This window comes from Staurois parvus, unplaced genomic scaffold (genome assembly GCF_062004578.1).
Source record: "Staurois parvus isolate SC_StPar_1 unplaced genomic scaffold, SC_StPar_1.0 ptg000358l, whole genome shotgun sequence".
Taxonomy (NCBI): Eukaryota; Metazoa; Chordata; class Amphibia; order Anura; family Ranidae; genus Staurois; species Staurois parvus.
Window position 1 is genome coordinate 3501071 of NW_028318154.1, and position 18480 is coordinate 3519550.

Here is an 18480-nt window from a genome sequence, read left to right on the forward strand (position 1 = left end):
TCCTGTGGGAGCCAGGTACATCCATAGAGTGGTCATCACCTAATGAGAAGGCTGAGTGCAAAGTATGGGATAACAAAGGGGACCTGACCAGACCTCTGATGACATATTGGAAGTCTCTATATTATATAAAAGCGCATAAAGGTTGCGCATCTGGTGAGTGCGTAATCTGTATCCTCACTGTTTCACCGTGTGCACAGTCTGTGTCGTTTGGAAATCTATAGATCGGTTGAGATCTTGCTCACATCTTCACGTTGGACTTATCTGTGGACACAGCAATTTTTCCTCACGTTATATTAGCCACCATATAGTGGCATATATATGAGTGCACAGTATCACTTTACATTTGTTGCATGATTTTGTGCATGTGTATATACGTTCATTTATTTGTGCTTTAGCGCTGCACCTTTTTTGTATATTATTGTGGATTGGAAGGTTTTATATGGTGCCTTTGGTGTACAGCTGCTGCTACTTGGAAGGCGCTCACTTATTTACACGTTTTTAATACATACAAATGCACACATCAGGGGAGCCTACATATGAAAACGCTGACTGTGTTACATATTGACATGCTACATATTGCTGTGCATGCTGGAATGAGAGTAACAATTCTAGGGCCACTATTCATGGTAAATTCTAAAATGATGGTTTGTAAATGCTTTTAAAGTGTCACCTATGGAACATTTTGGTACCCAAGCTTGATGCTGTTTCATGGGTACATGCAATTTTAAGACTGGGTATCTTTTTATTTGGCACAACCTCATATTATATACAGTATATTATAGAAATAAATTGGGCAATATTTTGCATTTTTGTGTGCATTACAATTAATGCTAGTGTATTCTTTGCTGAAAATTGGCACTTGATTAGCTGCTGCACTAATATTTTGTGACAAACAAAATTGGAACTACCACCATTTTATTTTCCATGGTCTCTGTTTTCAGAAAATATATACTGTTTGGGGGTTTTAATTAACCTTCAGGCCTAATGTTTTTAACAAGTGTGCAGAAAATGACTCTGGCAGAAAGGGTTAATGTCATTAAGAGTGTGAATAAGGCTCCATGAACACTGGGCAATTTTAGAACACTGGTCAGGGCTGCTGTTAGAATCCACGGGGACCCTTACAGCCAACCTAATAGGCCCCCCCAAACCACAGGGTGACATACAGCCAACCTAACAGGGCCCCCCATCCCCACAAAAAAACACAGTTTAATTTCCCCGTTCACCCTTCCTGCCCACATCTGATTCACTCAGCTGCCTGGGCCCCCTTACTGGCCTGGACCCCATACAGGAGGACTGGTGGTACCCCTTTATCCACGGCCCTGACGCTGGTAACGGTAGCTGTGTAAAGTCGCGTTAAAAACTTGAGTTTTCAGCATTTCTGCATTAACGTTTAGCTGTGTTTTGCTGCGTTTCCCTGCGTTTTTGCACATTTGTGGTTTTTAGCGTCTTTTAACAAAAACAAATTTTTTTTTTGCTCAAAAAAAGTCCAAAAACACCGGTTTGCCTTGTTTTTCAGCATTAGAGTGTTTTTACAGCTAAAAAAACTCCTTTAAAAACCCACTAGTTCTGTTTTGTTTCCAGCCAAAAAACGCTGATTACTGTCTGTGTGTGCATGGACACATAGGATAACATGCTGGGGAGTTTTCTGGCTGTAGAAATAAACACGAAAAAGCCAAGAACAGCCGCTGTAAAAATGTCCAGCGTGCATGAGGACTAAGGCTCAGCAGGGCAGTATTTTTAATATGAAGCAAATATCATGAACGGGGGACATGATGACCTCAAATTGGCAGATGGAAAGTTGAAGACTGGGTTCACATGTAATTCGCACAGGAATCGCACCGCATACCTGTGCGAATTATATGCAATATCTATGCGGTGCACTTTGAGCCATACATTTTGTATGGCTCAAATAGCATTGCATCCACACCAAAAAGGTGCAGGACCCTTTGTTTTACCTGTACATTTCTGGCAATCACGCTGTGTTTTGTGATCTATTTCCGTTTGTCATTAAATTAACATTGACACCCATACCAAATTGCATGAACGCCATGCGATTGCACCGCGGTGTAGGAAATGCACAGGATTCACAGCATTTCTCGCACTGCATCGGTGTGAACTGAGTCTAAAACTACTTTTAGAAAGTGGTATTTTACTAAAGGAGTACTTGATGCTTGCAACAGACTTCCAGCAGAGGTAGTGAGTCACTCAACAATAAGTGAATTTACACATGCTATCTATACTCTGTCTATTATTATTATTATTATTATTATACAGGATTTATATAGCGCCAACAGTTTGCTCAGCGCTTTACAATATAACGGGGACAATACAGCAACAATACAGTTCAATACAAGAGGGATGCTCCGTGGAACTTACAATCTGTCTATATCTATAAACAAAAAAGGGGGCAGACCCTATCTGCTGTCACTCTTCTATGTAACATCTGCTAACGCAAGAACATTACATGGATTTTTTATTGCAGTGTTATCTAAAGAAGAGGTTTAGCAATATTCAGATTAGGGCGCTCCATGACCTGCTGTCCCTAGGATAGACAATATGTTGCTTTGATGCATGTGGACATCCTGTGCTTCATCACTGTTCCCTCCTGAGTAGGCTGCTTTTCATTGCTTTACTATACAACTGATGTAACTTGTAGCATAGCACAGACTGTGCAGCTGTTTTCTCTGAACAGATATTTTTAGCAGATCACACATGTACTTTGTTTATCTATGCAACTGAAATAAAAACTGTCTCTTCTTCTGGCCACGCATGGCCTAATTGACAAGAAAAGCATGTACTTTAGTACAGTATATCTAAGGCCATAGCTTTTTTTTTTTTTAGTAGGAGTGGGTTAGACCCTTTGTCAGGTTTTTAAAGCCAGGAGAGTTAACCTCTCTGTTGTGCCTGGAATGCAAAGTGATGATAAATGTTAAATTTTACAATTGTCTTGGGACACGGAGGTAAAGGGAAATCTTCTAAGGACAACTGTTCTGGTGACAACTGACTAAGGCTAGGTTCACACCTATGCAGTGTGTGTTTGATCTGTTTCTGCAGTGCATTTTTGCACGTTTTTGATGCGTTTTTGATGCATTTTTTTATGCATATTTCTTGTTGCTAGGCAGATTTAAAACTCAAAACGCATTAAAAATGCGGCAAAAACGCAGCAAAAACGTACTATGCTTTTCTGCAGCATTTCCATTGAAATCTATAGAACCAAAAATGCAACCTTTTGCATTTAAAAAAGTCCCTGACCCTTTCCAAAAAACACACGGAGTAAAAACACGGAGATGTGAACGTGTCCCATAGGAAATCATGTTAAATGGACTGTAGTGCGTTTCTGCAAAACACTGCGGAAAACGCTTAGGTGTGAACCTAGGGTAAGGGTCTGTGTTTGTGACTTTTTTTCACTTTAGATGGGTTTTGCATTCCCATGACAAATTTAGGCGAATACAAGAACAGCTCAAGGTCAACTGCACCTGTCAATAAATTCTGAATGATCTCACAGCCCTGTAAGGGCCGGTTCACACTACAGGCAGTCCAGTGTGTTTTTTTTCTGTATCAAAAATGCATAGATGATAGGTTATATGATTTCCGACGGCGTTCCAGAAAAATAAGTAGAATATGCTGCATTTTTTCTGCACTGAACTGTACTAGAATGCATCAAAACTAGGGTTGCACCGATGCCGGTATCGGTGACAATACAATTACAATTGAGTACTTGTACTTGTGCAAATGCTCCGATACCTGAATCTGATACCTTGGTGGTGCGATTTGAGCCAATACAAAATGAATGGGCTCAAATTGCACTGCAAAGAATCACACATGATTTGAACAGGAATGTGGTGTTGTTCCTGTCCAAATTACATGTGGCTTCCCTGCAGGTGCAATGCGATTTGAGTCATACAAAACAAATGGCTCAAATTGCACCGCACCCACAGGGAAACTATGTGATTGAGACATGAATTGCATTGCTTTACTATTCAAATCACATGCGATTCTTTGCAGTGAAATTTGAGCTCATTTATTTTGTATGGGCTCAAATCGCACTGCAAAGGTATCGGAAACTGGTATTGGCGAGTACTGATGTAATAGTATTGGTACTCAAACATGCCAATAAAAAAACGGTATTGCTGCAACCCAATCAAAAACGCACCAGATAAGCACGTCTTTATTTAAGGTGAACAAAAATGCACCAAAATGCATCAAAAATGCGCTGGACTGCATAAAAAAATGCACATGCCGAAAGGCATCCGGAATGTATCCAAACTGTGTTTCTATGGTGTGCACCAGCCCTAACTGTTGTGTCTCTGGGACAAAAATCTTCCCAATCATACAGACAACCAAAAATCCTGAGACATGATTTAACCAGACTCTATCCATAAATTAAAAGAAAAAAAAAAGTTTTCACTTCGGATACATTTTTGGCCTCATCTGCAGTAATTGAGCCATGCTGAGGTGATCCAGATGGTGACAAACATTTGGGAACATTGATAGTGTTCATTATGCAGAGATTTTCCAGCACATTGCAAACCTACAATTGTTCAGCAGCTGTTCCCTTCTTTCTATAGATAAGGGAATAATCCTTACATTGGTGTTGCAGAAGTATATCTCTGTGGCCTTTTACAACGTGGCGTTTCAAACTAGCAAAGCGCAATCTCCTACTGCCTTTTGCTCTTGGTGAGGTATCCAAGAATGTACAGGTGAAACTCGAAAAATTAGAATATCGTGCAAAAGTTCATTTATTTCAGTAATGAAACTTAAAAGGTGAAACTAATATATGAGATAGACTCATTACATGCAAATTTGAAGCATCCTGGTCTTCCATAACACCTCAGCAGTGCCACAGGCTGATAGCTTCCATGCCACGCCGCATTGAGACAGTAATTGCTGCAAAAGGGGCCCAAACCAAGTACTGAGTACATATGCATGCTTATACTTTTCAGAGGTCCGATATTGTTCTATGTACAATCCTTGTTTTATTGATTGCATGTAATATTCTAATTTTCTGAGATTGTGGATTTGGGGTTTTCATGAGCTGTAAGCCATAATCATCACCATTATGACAAATCACGGCTTGAACTATCTTGCTTTGCATGTAATGAGTCTATCTCATATATTAGTTTCACCTTTTAAGTTGCGTTACTGAAATAAATGAACTTTTGCACGATATTCTAATTTTTCGAGTTTCACCTGTATATGTGTATCGTTATAACCAGACTCAAACTTTTATTTCAACTGTCACTGAAGATTTCTAAGTATACATTAGCCATACACCTTGCAGTCGGGCTGTACAACTTCTTCTCAATTTGTCAGTTTGGCTATCTGATGACTACCTGAGCTGACTGAAATAAATAAATAATGAATGATGGCTACCTGACTTGGAAATACATAGAATGGATTGTATAAGCAGCTCCAAAGTCTATATAGCTGTTTGTCAGCCTAAAGTACATTTTACCAAAATTGTATATAGCTTGCTTACTAAAACTAGTCCTTCATAAGAGTAAATATCCTGTATATTTATTAAGTGTGCCTCTCTAATTAGGAGCTCTGCAATTGGAGCTATGTAGTGCCAGACTGTTATTGTTTATTATTGCCTCATGTTCTCTTACCCTTCTTCTCCACCCCTTCCCTCGCCCTTCCTTAGTACCTTTCTGTTGTATCCCCTACCATTGTATTGTTTATATGTCAGTTGATTTTTTTGTACAGTTTCTGAAAAGCTTTAATAAACTGAGATTGATCATAATTAGGGGCCCCTTCACACTATATGCAGTGACTGGCATTTTTGCTCAGCAGATCACGACAGTTTCTTCAAGGCCACATAGTAAACAATTTCTGTGTGTCACATGCACACCATAACGGGTATGATGTGTTGTGCAGTAATGATAAATATGTGCCGTTTGCATGGGCATGCGGCCACCTCTCCTTCTATTTGATTATAGGATTGTTAAAAGGTTTTATTATTCACCTCAGGGAAACGGAAATTATAGGTTAGTGCCCCTTTAAGAAACTGCAGTAGTTTGAGCGGGAAGAAAAGTACCCAACATGGCCTGTGGAAAGTTCTAGAATTAGGGGCTTATTATATAAGTAACTGCCTGAGGAGGCATTTCGCCAGTTGGTCAGTGCTTCTCAGTGAGCTCTACTGAGCTATAATACTTTGCTGAGCTCACTGACCATGAAGACCATGATGCACTGAGTCCTGGAGCGGACGGGAAGCAACGGCGGGGACAAATGGCTTCCGCACTGCTTGGACCTGGCAGAGAAAGAAGATCGCCAAGGTCAAGACATAGAAGAAGAAGGGAGCGAATCAGGTGACTCACCTGAAAGGAACCGGCGAAGAGGCAGAACTAGCTACAGGGCCTGCGGCTTCAGTGTCATCTGCCACGAGAAAGAGAAGGAACACCCCCAGGTCAAGAGGAGGAGCAGCTAGGGTCGGCAGAAGTAGAATTGGTGGCAAGTCGAGTATGAGAACAAAGAGGAGGAGACACTACTCGCCATCGCCAGCCAGAGAAGGGTGCAGGCGTGCAGGGAATAGGCAGGAAGCGGAGTCCATTTTGGCACCTCACAGTATGGAGAACAGTTTTGCCAGGCAAAAGTCACAATCAGTAAGAGATCACAGTGCCGGAGAAGCAGCACCATGATCTTCAGCCTTCAGCTAATAATGGAATCTTCTATTCCTCCTACCAGTCCATCCCCCACAATTATTACCTTTTGTACCACCAGCCCCTCCCTCTTAGATTGTAAGCTCCAAGGAGCAGGGCCCTCCTAACCCTATTGTATTGGACTGTATTGTTGCTGTATTGTCTCTGTTTATATTGTAAAGTGCTGAGCAAACTGTGGGCACTATATAAATCCTGTATAATAATAATAATAAAAAAAAAGCAGGTGTGAAGGCTGAACCTGGGCAGACTATTCCCTCGTTGGCCAACGGGGGCATCAGAGAGTCACAGAGGTCAGCACCTGAGATTAATGAGGAAATAAGGGCTCATAGTGGAAATGGTGAGCTGCATCAATTATTACTTAAATTTATGGATTCATTTTCCATACTGGCTAACAGTATAGCAGGTAATAATTTAGATACACATGCTAATAGTTATGAGTCTAATATAGAAAAAGATTATAATTCTGTATATGCTAATGTTTGGTCTAATGCATCTACAAATAACAGGAGTGCTGTGCCTACAGTATTAAAGAAAGAATCTGTGGTTGTGGTTGGACCTAATTTTAATAATAGTAGCAATTTGATTCCAGAAACCTGTGTCAAAGAAGTTATGCCTTGCGAAGTTTCGCCATTAGGTTTTCATTTAACAACGCAAATTAAAGAAAAAATTTGGAAAGGAGAATACATTGATATATTGTCCTTAATACCATCAGCAAAATAATTTCTTATAAAAATAGATAAAAAAGCAGATGATAAATTAGAAGATGAGAGATGTAAACCAGTTGCAAGATCATTTAATAACTGGTTACACGCCTTTTCAACATTTGTTAGTGTATTAGGAGAAAAACATCCGGAATTCTGCAGTGGACTTTTCCAGCATCTTGAACATATACTGGAAGCATATAAGAATTTCTGAGGATTCGGATGTTTTTTCTATGACAAGTCATATAGGCAAAAATTTACAATAGACCCTTCTTTAAAATGGGGAATGAAGGATGTAGGGTTGTGGTTAAATTTGATGGTACCACAGAATCAAACAGTTCCTAAACCACAATCCTCATCTTTTATGTCACCATATAAAAGAGGTTCTTGTTATGCCTATAATGAAAGCCAATGCAAATGGGCTGCCTCATGCAAATATAAACATGAATGCTCATACAGCACAGGTACTTAAATGTTATAAAAGAAATAACAATTCACAACACCCATCAAGAGAACATTTTCATAAAAGCACACACTCCTGTGAATTTAGCAAAAATGCTTTGATGGCTGCATTTGTACCCAGACAAGGAGAAAGCTAATTTCCTTATTGATGGTTTTAAAAACGGGGAAGGTAGTGAGACAGTTCCAAATTTAAAATTGCTTAAAAATTTTTCAGATATAGTAAGGGAAAAGAAATTAAAGAAGGCCGCATGGCTTGCCCTTTTCCTTCCCTCCCTTGCCTATATCTCCACTGGTATTATTCCAAAGAAAGAACCTAACTCTTATCATTTAATACATCATCTATCATTGCCCAAAGGTTCATCATTAAATGATGAAATAGCGGATGAATTTTCATCTATTTCATATTGTTCTTTCGAAGGAGCTATAGAAAAAATTAAAAGATTCGGTCAGGGAGCGTTAATGGCAAAAGTGGATATAAAAGCGGCATTTCGTTTATTACCAATTTCTCCTTGGTCTTTTAATTCATTAGGCATTTTTTTTTGTTTACAAACGATTTTATAGACTGTAAAGTAGCATTACAGCTTCAAACAGTATATAAAACAGAAACAAGGCACAACTGAAATGTGCATGTCAGAAAGTACAATCATGTAAGGTAAAGAGAAAGAGAAGAGAGAAAAAGAATAAAGAACTTAAGTACATGAGCAATATAAATAGAAAGGTATATAGAATTATTCATCTACTGACAGAGTAATTCAATCAATCCAAACATGGGTGTTTTTTAATCATGTAGTAAATGCCTATGAGTTTGTTAGGCATTTATTTTGAAGGTAATTTCTATTACGATATGTTCTTGCCCGTGGGCTGATCATTGTCATGTGTTTATTTTGAAGCCTTTGCAACATTTTTACAATGGGTGGTTCATTTTGAATCAAAAATAGATGGCATTATACACTATTTGGACAATTTTTTATTTATTTTTATTTATAGGTCCAGCCAACTCACCAATCTGCGAGGACTTGCTTCAGTTATTCTTAAAACATTACACAACATTTTGGTGTCCCATTAGCAAATGAAAAAACTGTTTACCATCTTCGGAGATCTACTTTTTAGGAATACACATCAATAAGGTCATAAGGGAGTTTCAATTACCAAGGGAAAAAATAGAGAGATTAAAATCCCTAATAACATGTTTTTTGCATCAAAAGAAAGTATTGTTAAAAGAGCTACAGTCTTTGCTTGGCCTGTTAACATATGCGTGTAGAATTATGTCAGTTGGTAGAATTTTTTCACGTCGTTTGTATTTAGGTACAGCTGAATTAAAATCCCCATTTTCACATATTTGTTTAACACAGGATCTCAAGGAAGATCTTAGTGTGTGGTTTCACTTTCTTGACGAACTCAATGGTACGTATTTTTTCGAGAAGACATTGTTAGGGCAATAGCTTTGGAACTGTTCACAGATTCAACGGGTTCAAAAGGATTTGCAGCAATATGGCAAACACACTGGTGCTGTGGTATGTGGCCTATCGAGTGGATAATTAAAAAAGCCACAAAAAACATTGTATTATTAGAATTGGTCCCGTTAGTTGTAGCTTTGGAAATGTGGAGGGAAAATGTTAGAAACAAAAGGATTATCATACATTCAGACAATAAAGCGGTAATTTATGCGGTGATTTGCTTATCTTCAAAATCGTTATATGTCATTAAATTTATAAGACACTTGGTTTTCTTATGTTTGCATTTTAACATATGGATTAAGGCTAAATATGTTCCAGGAAAGGAGAATCAAATTGCAGATGCGTTATGTTGATTACAGATGTCAAGATTTTGTCAACTACTACCCAATGCAGATCAAGAAGGCGTTACTTGTCCGGATCACCTGTGGAGATGGATTTGACAGTAATATCTGATTCTATTAAAAGTTCCTTAGCTCACAGTGCATGGACTGAGTATTTGGTTGCATGGTATAAGTGGAAAGAATTCTCTAGAGAATTTGGTTTCCAATTTGATTCTCCTTCTGAAACTGCTATTCTGTCTTTTTTTGTGTTATTTAATGCAATTAGAATATTCATATAGCCATATAATAAAATTATTAGTATAATTTTTTCTAAAGTTTAACACTCAAACCCCATGTACCAGTTATTTTATGGTTCAGCAGGCCCGTAAGGGGTAAAAAAAAAGCCCATATGACAAGATAGTCGTAGACCTCTGTCAATCCCCATTTTAAAAAACATAGGTGTAGCTACTACTAGCGTATGTTTTTCAAATTATGAAGCATTGTTATTCAAAGTTTCCTTTGTTCTAGCATTCTTTGGAGCATTACGAATATCTGAGTCATTACCGAGGTATAAAGTTTCCAGCCAAGGGCTGGCAGTTGACCATGTGGTACTTTTTGACAATGGAGTGCGACTGTTTATTCCTAAATAAAAACAGACAAATTTAGTAGAGGCAGATGGATTAGTTTATATGCTTTTAAAGATCACAGCACATGCCCTTTAGAGACAGTTAAAAATGATTGGTCGGTGAGACCGGAAAGTAACGGCTTATTTTTAATTCATTCTGATTCATCCCCCCTTTACGAAATACCAATTTAGTTCTGTATTTACAAAGTTCCTTAGACTAACAGGTTTACAGCATCTAAGATTTACCTCTCATTCATTCAGAATAGGTGCAGCTATAGAAGCTGCTAGAATGGGCCTTGATGAAACGATAAACAACTTGGTAGATGGGAATCAAAACGTTTTCAGTTATATATCAGACCTGACCTTTCTATTTGAATTTCAGGTAGTAAGAGATGCGTGTGAATAGTTGGACATTCTTTTGTATTTTGGGCAAGAAAAAGAGTAGCTCAACACTGTTATTCTACTAACTTGTCCTTGGATCCAGAGCATTTTCAAGTTTATTGGGGGTTTACAAGTGAAACTCGAAAAATTAGAATATCGTGCATAAGTTCATATATTTCAGTAATGCAACTTAAAAGGTGAAACGAATATATGAGATAGACTCATTACATACAAAGCAAGATAGTTCAAGCCGTGATTTTTCATAATTGTGATGACTATGGCTTACAGCTCACGAAAACCCCAAATCCACAATCTCAGAAAATTAGAATATTACATGCAATCAATAAAACAAGGATTGTACATAGAACAATATCGGACCTCTGAAAAGTATAAGCATGCATATGTACTCAGTACTTGGTTTGGGCCCCTATTGCAGCAATTACTGTCTCAATGTGGCGTGGCATGGAAGTTATCAGCCTGTGACACTGCTGAGGTGTTATGGAAGACCAGGATGCTTCAATAGCGGCCTTCAGCTCTTCTGCATTGTTCGGTCTCATGTCTCTCATCTTTCTCTTGGCAATGCCCCATAGATTCTCTATGGGGTTCAGGTCAGGCGAGTTTGCTGGCCAATCAAGCACAGTAATCCCACAATCATTGAACCAGGTTTTGGTGCTTTTGGCAGTGTGGGCAGGTGCCAAGTCCTGCTTGAAAATGAAGTCAGCATCCCCATAAAGCTCGTCTGTGGAAGGAAGCATGAAGTGCTTCAAAATCTCCTGGAAGCGTCTTACCTGGTGCTAAAGCGGGATTTAAACTGCTTCATGTTAGTAGCCCCGAATACTACATTAATTTTTTCCGAAATAGTTCCACATTTGTTATAGTTGTTATACGCACAATTTAAAGCATTATAGAAGATTAGGAGAAGGTTGAATAAGTCAATGGAAAAATGTATGCCATTAATGGTTTTTCTTATCGACATGTGGATCTGGAAGGCGGATTTAGTGGTCTTTACCAGTCGGAATATGTCCACTTATCGGACATAGGACTGGATATTTTTAATGTGGGATTACAAACTTGCGTTGATGGTGGGCCGGGCTTGTTAATACGAGTACGGCTAGTGGGGCTTGTGTTGTCTTTTATTCATGCTATGCTCAAGTCCTTAATGACTGAGCAATTCATTTTTGGATGTTAACGTTCAGTAGTATATGAAATTAATAAGAACATTTTAAAGAGATTATATATTATTTGAGTATTAATTTAATTACACCAATAAAAGTTTTGCGGCCAACATTTATGCCAAGAAATCGTATTGTGTCATTATTTATTTATAAATATTAGTATTCAGGGGAGGGAGTATGTGCGGCCTGCATTCCCATGCACTAGAGCTCATCTGATGTCAGCAGCGACTACTGCAAAGCAGTTTAGCTGCAATAGGCATGAACGAAATGTCACTTTGACATTTTAATAAAGTTTGAAAAAAAAAGGGTAACTATTGCCTTGCATAGTTGAAGACTTCACCTCCGTAACATCTCTAAAATTCGCCCTTTTTTAACTAATGAAACCAACAAGCTACTCGTTCACTACCTTGTTTTCTCTCACCTTGACTGTTGCAACTCCCTTCTCATTGCCATACCTCTCCATAGGCTATCCCCTCTTCAGTCTTTCATGGATGCTGCTGCCAAGGAAATCTACCTTACCAACTGCTCAGTGTCAGCCACCCCTCTCTGCCAGTCCTTCCACTAATTCCAATTGCCCAGTGAATTAAATTCAAAATACTAACAACATGCAAAGCCATTCAAAACTCCACCCCAAGCTACATCACCAGTCTTGTCTCCAAATATCACCCAAACCATCCTCTACGCTCCTCTCATGATCTTCTTACCTCGAGATCCCTTGTCTCCTCCTCCTATGATCGTCTCCAGGACTTCATCAGAGCCTCTCCCATCCTCTGGAACTCTCTGCCTCAATCTGTCTGGCTATCTCCTACTCTGGCTGCCTTTAGGCGATCCCTGAAAACCCATCTCTTTAGGGAAACCTATCACGCCTTCAACAGCTCATCCGCCACAGTTATAACATTTTGTACCACTTGCCCCACCCTATTAGATTGTAAGCTCTTATGAGCAGGGACCACTTAATCCTCTTGATTGTTTATTGTATTGTAATGGCACTGTCACCCTTTATATTGTAAAGTGCTGCACAAACTGTTGGTGCTATATAAATCCTGTATAATAATAATAATAATAATAAAAATAAAGGCATCACTCCCCACTGCCGGCACAGAACAAGGATCAGCCTGCTTATTAAAATGGATTACTTTAGTGTGCAGGCATTTGTGACTGAGCCAAAAGTCTTACGCTCTTATAGGGGTTGTTTCCCTGACTTTTGACCACATTTTTGGCTTACTGAACAAAGTGCAGGGAGGCAGAGAGTTTACACTTTGAAGTCAAAGTAGTTGTATTACAATGAAACTAAATCATGAAGGTGCACAGTGGCTAATAAAGGTAATAGCTGATACCTTGGTGCATGCTTTTTAGGTAGGACTTTCAATTTTAAAGGTTTAAAATAGCTGACAGAATACGTTTACGTGCTATGCACCTGCACGCGCCTGTGTTCAGCAAAGTGTGTGCACAGCAGGTGTGCCGCCAGAGCCTTCATTGCAGCCTATAACTAGAATTAGCATGGCTCCACTGGAGCGGTGGGCTTCACAGGTGATTTAAATATTCCGCAAGCAACAGATTTAACTCTTTACTGACAAATGCCTGAACTGCAAAAATGGCATGTCAAAAGATACAGTTGTCAGTAAGGAGTTACCTCTTGCTGACAAGTGACTAAAATCACCAGTGGAGCCCTAACATTAAGGGTCCATTCACACTTTGGCATTTCTGTGTATTTTGTTGATGCACACTTGTTAATGTGCTCTGTGTCACGCATTAATATGCATTGTGTTAAAGGATAAGTTCACTTTTACAAAAAAAAAATGATAAATACACGTTTTTGCAGGTAAAAAAATATGCAAGTATAATTTTTTTTGTTAGGGACCTGTAAAGTATTGCACCCAAGATCAGCAGAACGTGGGTGTAATGCCACAGTCCTGCAGACCATCTGTGTATCTGGCTGCCCGTACCTCTGGTTGGCTACTATCGAGGGCGCCAGTTCTGGGCCGGGACTCGGTGATTGTCGGCATAGCTGATAGGGGAGAGGTCTGTATGTAAATAACACAGATCTCTCCCCTTTAGGCACGAACGGGCTGCTTTATATTGCTCTGCACGGCAGAGCAATACAAAGCAGCTTGTCTACATAGTAAAACACACACAGCACTCTGTGAACCCTTTGATTGCACCAGATGTTAATCCCTTCCTGCCCAGTGCCAATAGTACAGTGTCAGTGCTTTTTAATAGCACTGATCACTGTATTAGCGTCATTGGGATGTCAGTGGCAGTTAGTCAGCCCCCCTTAGTGTCAGAATGCCCGCTGCAGTCCCACAATAAGTCGCTGATCGCCGCCAGTACTAGTAAAAAAAAAAAAAAAACATAAAAATTCCAGTATATATACCACCATTTGTAGATGCTATACCTTTCACGTAAACCAATTAATTTACACGTATTGGGATTTTTTTTAGCAAAGACATGTAACAGAATACATTTTGGCCTAAATTTATGAAGACATTTTATTTTTTAAATTTTTTTGCTGGATATGTTTTATAGCAAAAAGTCAAAAATATATTTTTTTTTGCAAAATTGTCGGTCTTTTTTTGTTTATAGCACAAAAACACACAGGTGATCAAATACCATTAAAAGAAAGCTCTATTTGTGTGGAATAAATGTCATTTATACACATATTACATGGCTGCGCAATTGTCAGTTAAAGTAATGCAGCGCTGTATCACAATAAATGACCTGGTCAGGAAGGGGGGTAAATCCTCTGGAAGGCAAGTGGTAATTAAACTCACTTAGTGCCTTATCTGCATTAAATTAGCCCCAGAGCCTGTGTAATTAATACATGTTTGGTTTTAAAGGCATAAGGTGGCAATCCTAGGTGTACTGGTATGTCAATGGATAAGTAGGGTGATATCACAGTCATCACTGCACCTGCAGCCATGATCGAGATATCATTTTTTAGTGGCAGCGATTCCCTTCAATGTACAAGTAATCCTATTTGCTGCTATATTACTTTCACAGGTGGTGGAAGGGGGTCTCACCCCCTGCAGTCACCACCTTCACTAGGCTCTCCCGTGCAATCAGGGAGGATGCAACTGGTGGAATCCCGTTCCTGGGACACAGTGAGAGGAACTGATGTTATTCCTCCCACTTTGTGATGTCAGAAACCGGAAGCGACAAGGATTTTATCACCTCTGGTTTCAGCCTCTTGTAAAGAAGCTGTTACTGGCTTAAATAAGCATCTGATCAAACAAATCTTGGTTTGATCAAATGCTTTGGCGGGTAGAGGAGTGATCTGGGGCCTAATAGACCCCAGATCACTCCATAAAGAAGACCTGCTATGGCCCATGCTATCACAAGGAATGTTGTACATCCCTTCTGATAGCAATAAAAGAGATTTAAAAAAAATAGGATATAGTGTTTTTTTAAATAAAATACATTACCAAAATAAATAAAAAAAAAACCAAATGTGAATGTGCACGTAGGTCCCACACACATAAGTAAACGGCGATCGTACCCCACAGGTGAGGTATCGGCATAAACATCACAGAGAGGGAAATAATATTAGTGCCAGACCTCCTTTGTAACTCCAAAATGGTAACCTATAAAGGCTTTTGCCCAAAGTGTTGCCTATGAAGATTTTTAAGGTATCGTAGTCTGGCACCATTCCACAGGTGTGCGCAATTTTAAAGTATAACAAGTTTGGTATTTATTTACTTGGTGTAACATCATCTTTTACATTTTACTAAACAATTGGGAATTATATTGTGCCTTTGTGCATTAAAAATTCATTAAAGTGTATTTTTTTAAAAAAATTGCGGTTGAAAAAAGCTGCACAAGAATCATGTTACATAAAAATATGCAACACACACCATTTTATCCTCTAGGACCTTGGTTAAAAAAAAATATTGTTTGGGGGTTCTACGTAGTATTCTAGCACAAAAATTCAGTTTATTACATGTACAAGAGGAATGTTAGATTTGGTCCGGACTGAAATCTCTATGACATAATATCTGCTACTATAAAAAAAAATCTAAAACCTATCCAAATGCCCATTTTACTGACATGACACCACACTTCATGATTCTTCTGTCTTCTTTTCTTTACTTTGCTTGGCTCCCACTGCTGTCAATCACAGCCAGTGTGAAGAGATACACAGAGTCGGCTTAGGAGCAAGCACACACACAGGTGCCCCCATAGCAAGTGGCTTGCTATGGGGGCACTCGACTTGGTGATTTGCCAAGACGCTGGTGGGGGACCAGAGAAAGAAATTGGGTCTGCTCTGTGTAAACCAATTATACAGAACAGGTAAATATGACATGTTTGTTATTTTTTAAAAATAAAACCTAAGCTGTTACAATCACTTTAACTTGAACAGGTGCAATAGGGAATATCTACTCAGCAATGCATAGTATTAGGTCACTAAACTTCTATATGTACTCTTGGAAAAATGAATGAATAATTTGTTGTACTCCATGAGGGGACAATGGGGGCTTGTTCACACTGTTCCTCCACACATTTCTGTGTGTTAAGGTGTGCTGTGTTAAAGAACCTGTACTATTTTCTTCAATGCGTGTATTGTTTACATCTGTGTGTTGCTGTGTGATAAAATACATGCCGCCTACTCACTAAGTGCATTGGGGTGCCTGGCAAAATGTGTGTATAGATATAAAAAACATTATAAATATATTTTGTCTCCTATTTTAAGTGATCACACACACCCTACGTTCTCTGCTGCATAAGGAGCTCAGAGAGGAGAAACAACAGCACGCTGATCTTCTCAGTGAATGGCTTTGCTGAGGGGGGGGGACATATCAGCACACACCTGATCATTGGATTAGCTCCCAACACAGCCATAAAACTGACCACACTGTGCTCTCATACCTAGTGTGGTCAGATCTTAATAGGAAAGCAGAGAGACTTGCAAGAACATCAAGGATTTCACACATAGGGATCAATACACAGAGAACAGGATACTTTTTCATACAAGTTAATGGTACAGCAGGCACATATCAGGAATATGAAATGTTGGGTTTATTATTCTTTAAAAAGATTAGACTTACCTCACTGCCCCTTTCCGTCATATTCACGTAATCAAAGTCACATACCACAAATGCAGTGATATAGGTTGACATTTTCAGAGTAGTGTTAAATGTGGTAACCATCCATTTAGTTCCATTTTCATCCTCCCTTTCGAACATAGCTGCAGGAAAAGGAATTCCATTTACTACAGAAATATTCAAACAAACACACATTTGACACAGAACAGAAATACACACATCCCACATGTTCGTACAGTTCATACAGTAAGATATAAAGCAATGGGAATATTTAACCATTTCCTACCAGAGTTACACATATATGCAACAGGTGTGCTTTAACGCACAGAGGCCGCATATATGGGTCCCTTTGTAAACATTTTCCAGTGCTGAGAACACTCTCCCAGCACAGTAACCGGCAAGGCTCCATACTTGCAATGCATACTTGCAATCCGGAGGTTTCCGATCCTATGACCACTGTGAATGCCAATCAGCGGCCACATAATCAGAATGCCCGCTTCCGTCTCCTAGCATTTAGAGCCTCTAGGGCCAGGAGGAGGCGGTGAGAAGGGGTTACTAATGTAAAGATATACAACATGCACTAACTCATACAAACCTATCAGAAATAATTTCCTAACCCTTTTGCACCATCAATGGCTAGATATCCAGGCCAAATTTTGCAGCATCAGCATGTGCCAGTTAACAATAGCCCCTTGACTAATTAGCATGTCTTATTACATCCTAATTTACTAATGCATTAATAATAAATCTTATTTAGGGACATACATATGAGGTTTTTATTGGGTTTACTGTTAAATTAGAAAAAAATCTGTTTTCCTAATATTGTGATAACTGCACACATGCATTTTAAATTTTTTTTCCTGATTTTAATTAATTTTTGCATATCTGCAGAAATAGTTTTGGGAAGTGGGGATTGTTCCACTGGTCAGGTAATATTACATTACTAAGAATCCTTGTATACCAAAGAGGCTCAATTCACAAACTAACACTCCAGGATAAGTACACTTGTTTTTTGAAGTGACAATTATTTTTTCCATTGAGTCCAATGACACTTTGTTGCTTGCTCTGGCAATGTGTTCAGTTGTCGATAGGAGTTACTCAGTTACTTGGAAGAAGTGGATCCGAAGCATGACATCCCTAGGAATTTCCTTTGGAAGGACGGAGGGTTGGGTACATGGTGGATCCTATCAATTGTGAAATCTGCTTAGGTAAGTGACGGAATCATGAGTCCAATGAAATTTGAAAATTACAATCACATGCTTAAATTAGAGAGCCTTATTTTGTGTTAAACCGGAACCAAAGATAAAATACTTATCTTAGTTCCAACTGTTCAAATGTCTGCAAGGTCAATCGCCAGCACTGGCATCCGGATACCAGACTTCAGCCGTCCTGATTGGCCAGGGTTGAATGATGTCAATCTTGGACATGCGCATGAGTACAGTCATCCCAGCATACAGGCTGTGTGCCGGAATGTGTATATTCTACAGGGGATTGCGAACAGGCAGGTAAATGTATTTTATTGCAGAAGGGACATTACATGTCTCTTCTACAATAAAGAATCTGTCTGTTTTTTGTTTTTTTTTATATTTTTCAACTTTAGTTCCACTTTAAATTACTGAGGAACTGAGGAAAGCATATGACTGTACTGTACATGGGCAATT

General features: G+C 39.0%; 1 protein-coding gene across 1 annotated transcript in view; it reads right to left on the reverse strand.

Moving 5' to 3' along the window:
• Positions 1–18480, reverse strand: part of LVRN (laeverin) — a 202497-nt gene that overhangs the window by 79194 nt on the left and 104823 nt on the right. Inside the window, exon 3 of the mRNA XM_089684834.1 lies at positions 16823–16962. Coding sequence (XP_089540960.1) covers positions 16823–16962 — 140 coding nt within the window. The remainder of the gene's footprint in view (positions 1–16822; positions 16963–18480) is intronic.